The following is a 1,714-nucleotide window of genomic DNA, read 5'->3' as shown; positions in this document are numbered from 1 at the left end:
GGGATCGCCCGGACGGAGCTGGGGAAGGGGCGGGGTTGTCCGGGGCCCTTGGGGTGTGTCTCGGGGCAGAAAATTGGACCCTGCGGAGGGAAGGGGCTTTTGGGGCTGGAAAGGAGGTTCCTGAGTGCGACAGACAGCAGAGCCAGGTCAGCCCCTTGTGCCCTCAGGTTCATTCCCTTCTCCTCCATCCACTCTTAGGGTTCCTCCATTCCCTTCCCTGTTCCCGCAGATCACCATCATTCCTCTCCACCCACGCTTATCCCATGTTCATTCTCCATTCGTGCCCAGGTCTGCCCATTCCCTTCTGCCTGTGTCCAGCCCACACCAGTCAGTGCTGGAGGCATCCAAATGTCCATGCTGGTCACCTTCCCCTTCTTTGCATCTCCAGTTTGAGACTTTTTTCCATTCTACCCTGAGTGGACAATCCTGGCTAATGCTCAGCACACAGGAGCAGAAGCTCTGGAGTCATTTGTTGTACACCTGAATTCCCCATGGAGCTCCTTGAATACTGCTCAGGACAAAGTCGTTCCAAGCTACAGTTGCCTGATGAAATATTCCAAGATGATGATGGCCCATGTGATGCAAGACTTGCAGCAAGATGGTTTGCTACAGGTGCCTTTCCAGACAGTCCATCATGGCCTCTCCACATTTTCTTCTTCAGAGCCAGAAGCTGGTGGTCCTGCATACAGCCCTTGAGCCTCCCATGCCACCTCAACTGCCCTGCTCCTTTCCACACAGTCATCCACAGAGCTCACAGTTTTTGGAAGTGCAAAATGGATTTTCGATGCTTGGTCCCTCTCTTTCAGTGAGGCGTTGCCTCTTTGCTTGGCCTCATTCACGCATTTCATGGGCTAACATGCCTCTGATTTTGTGAGACACCCTCCTCTCCTATTTGCATTTTAATCCTGCTCCTATGGCCTGAGAACAGTACCAGCTCCATAATCCAGCCTTGCAATTGTCCACAATAATTTCTGTCTCCTGGTGGCAGCTGCTTTTTTGGAGACAGGCTTTTTCTTCTGTGTCTGTCCAGAGCTAGTTGGATTTCTAACACTTCATTCAAGCACTTTGTGCTTGGGACATTATTTGCCCAACCCAGCCCAACAGAGAGAGCAGGGGAGGCTCGTGGCTCCCTGTGTTCAGATGTGTCTGAGGGGTCACAGGTCTCACCTTGACTTCTGCTTTCCCCAGACTTCCACCTTTTCCAGTTTGCAGGAGTGAGCTCACCCCTGCCAGGAACAAGCCTATTATGGTGACTAGCAGTGCTCTGGTATCCTCTGCTGCACGTCTCTCCTTGTCCTTAACACACATTTCACTTTCAAAAACCACACTCAGCTGATCAGATGGGAGGCAACAACCCCAACACAAACTCTTCCCACTCCTCTTCTGGCTCATCCAAGCCCACCAAGGTGAAGGTAACTCTCTCCTGGCAATGTCTTGAAGCTTAAGGGTGATGATGGCCCATGTGATGCAAGACTTACAGCAAGGGAGGAGAATCTGGGGATGGCGCAGAGCAGAACTTATGAACTGTATGAAATGTCATATGGGATGTTTCAGGGAACAGGCATGAGAAGGGGAAAGGGAGGGACTAGGGGAGGAAGAAAAGAGAGAAAATATTTTGGTGATGTGTAGGCAGTGGTAGATATGCCTGCCTGCCTCAGCAGCATGTTTCAGCACTGCAGTCTGTCCTAGACCCTCACTAAATCATATTTCTTCT

At 51.2% G+C, this 1,714-nt stretch overlaps 1 protein-coding gene across 1 annotated transcript in view; it reads right to left on the bottom strand.

Annotated features, from left to right (window-relative positions):
* LOC103618725 (amyloid beta A4 precursor protein-binding family B member 1) overlaps window positions 1–356 on the bottom strand; it is a 6,269-nt gene extending 5,913 nt beyond the window's left edge. Inside the window, exon 1 of the mRNA XM_017738669.1 lies at window positions 326–356. Within this exon, the coding sequence (XP_017594158.1) occupies window positions 326–356 (31 nt within the window). The remainder of the gene's footprint in view (window positions 1–325) is intronic.
* Between the last annotated feature and the right edge of the window lie 1,358 nt (window positions 357–1,714).

This window comes from Corvus brachyrhynchos, unplaced genomic scaffold, assembly GCF_000691975.1.
Source record: "Corvus brachyrhynchos isolate BGI_N302 unplaced genomic scaffold, ASM69197v1 scaffold376, whole genome shotgun sequence".
Lineage (NCBI taxonomy): Eukaryota > Metazoa > Chordata > Aves > Passeriformes > Corvidae > Corvus > Corvus brachyrhynchos.
This window is presented reverse-complemented; position numbering and strand designations above follow the sequence as displayed.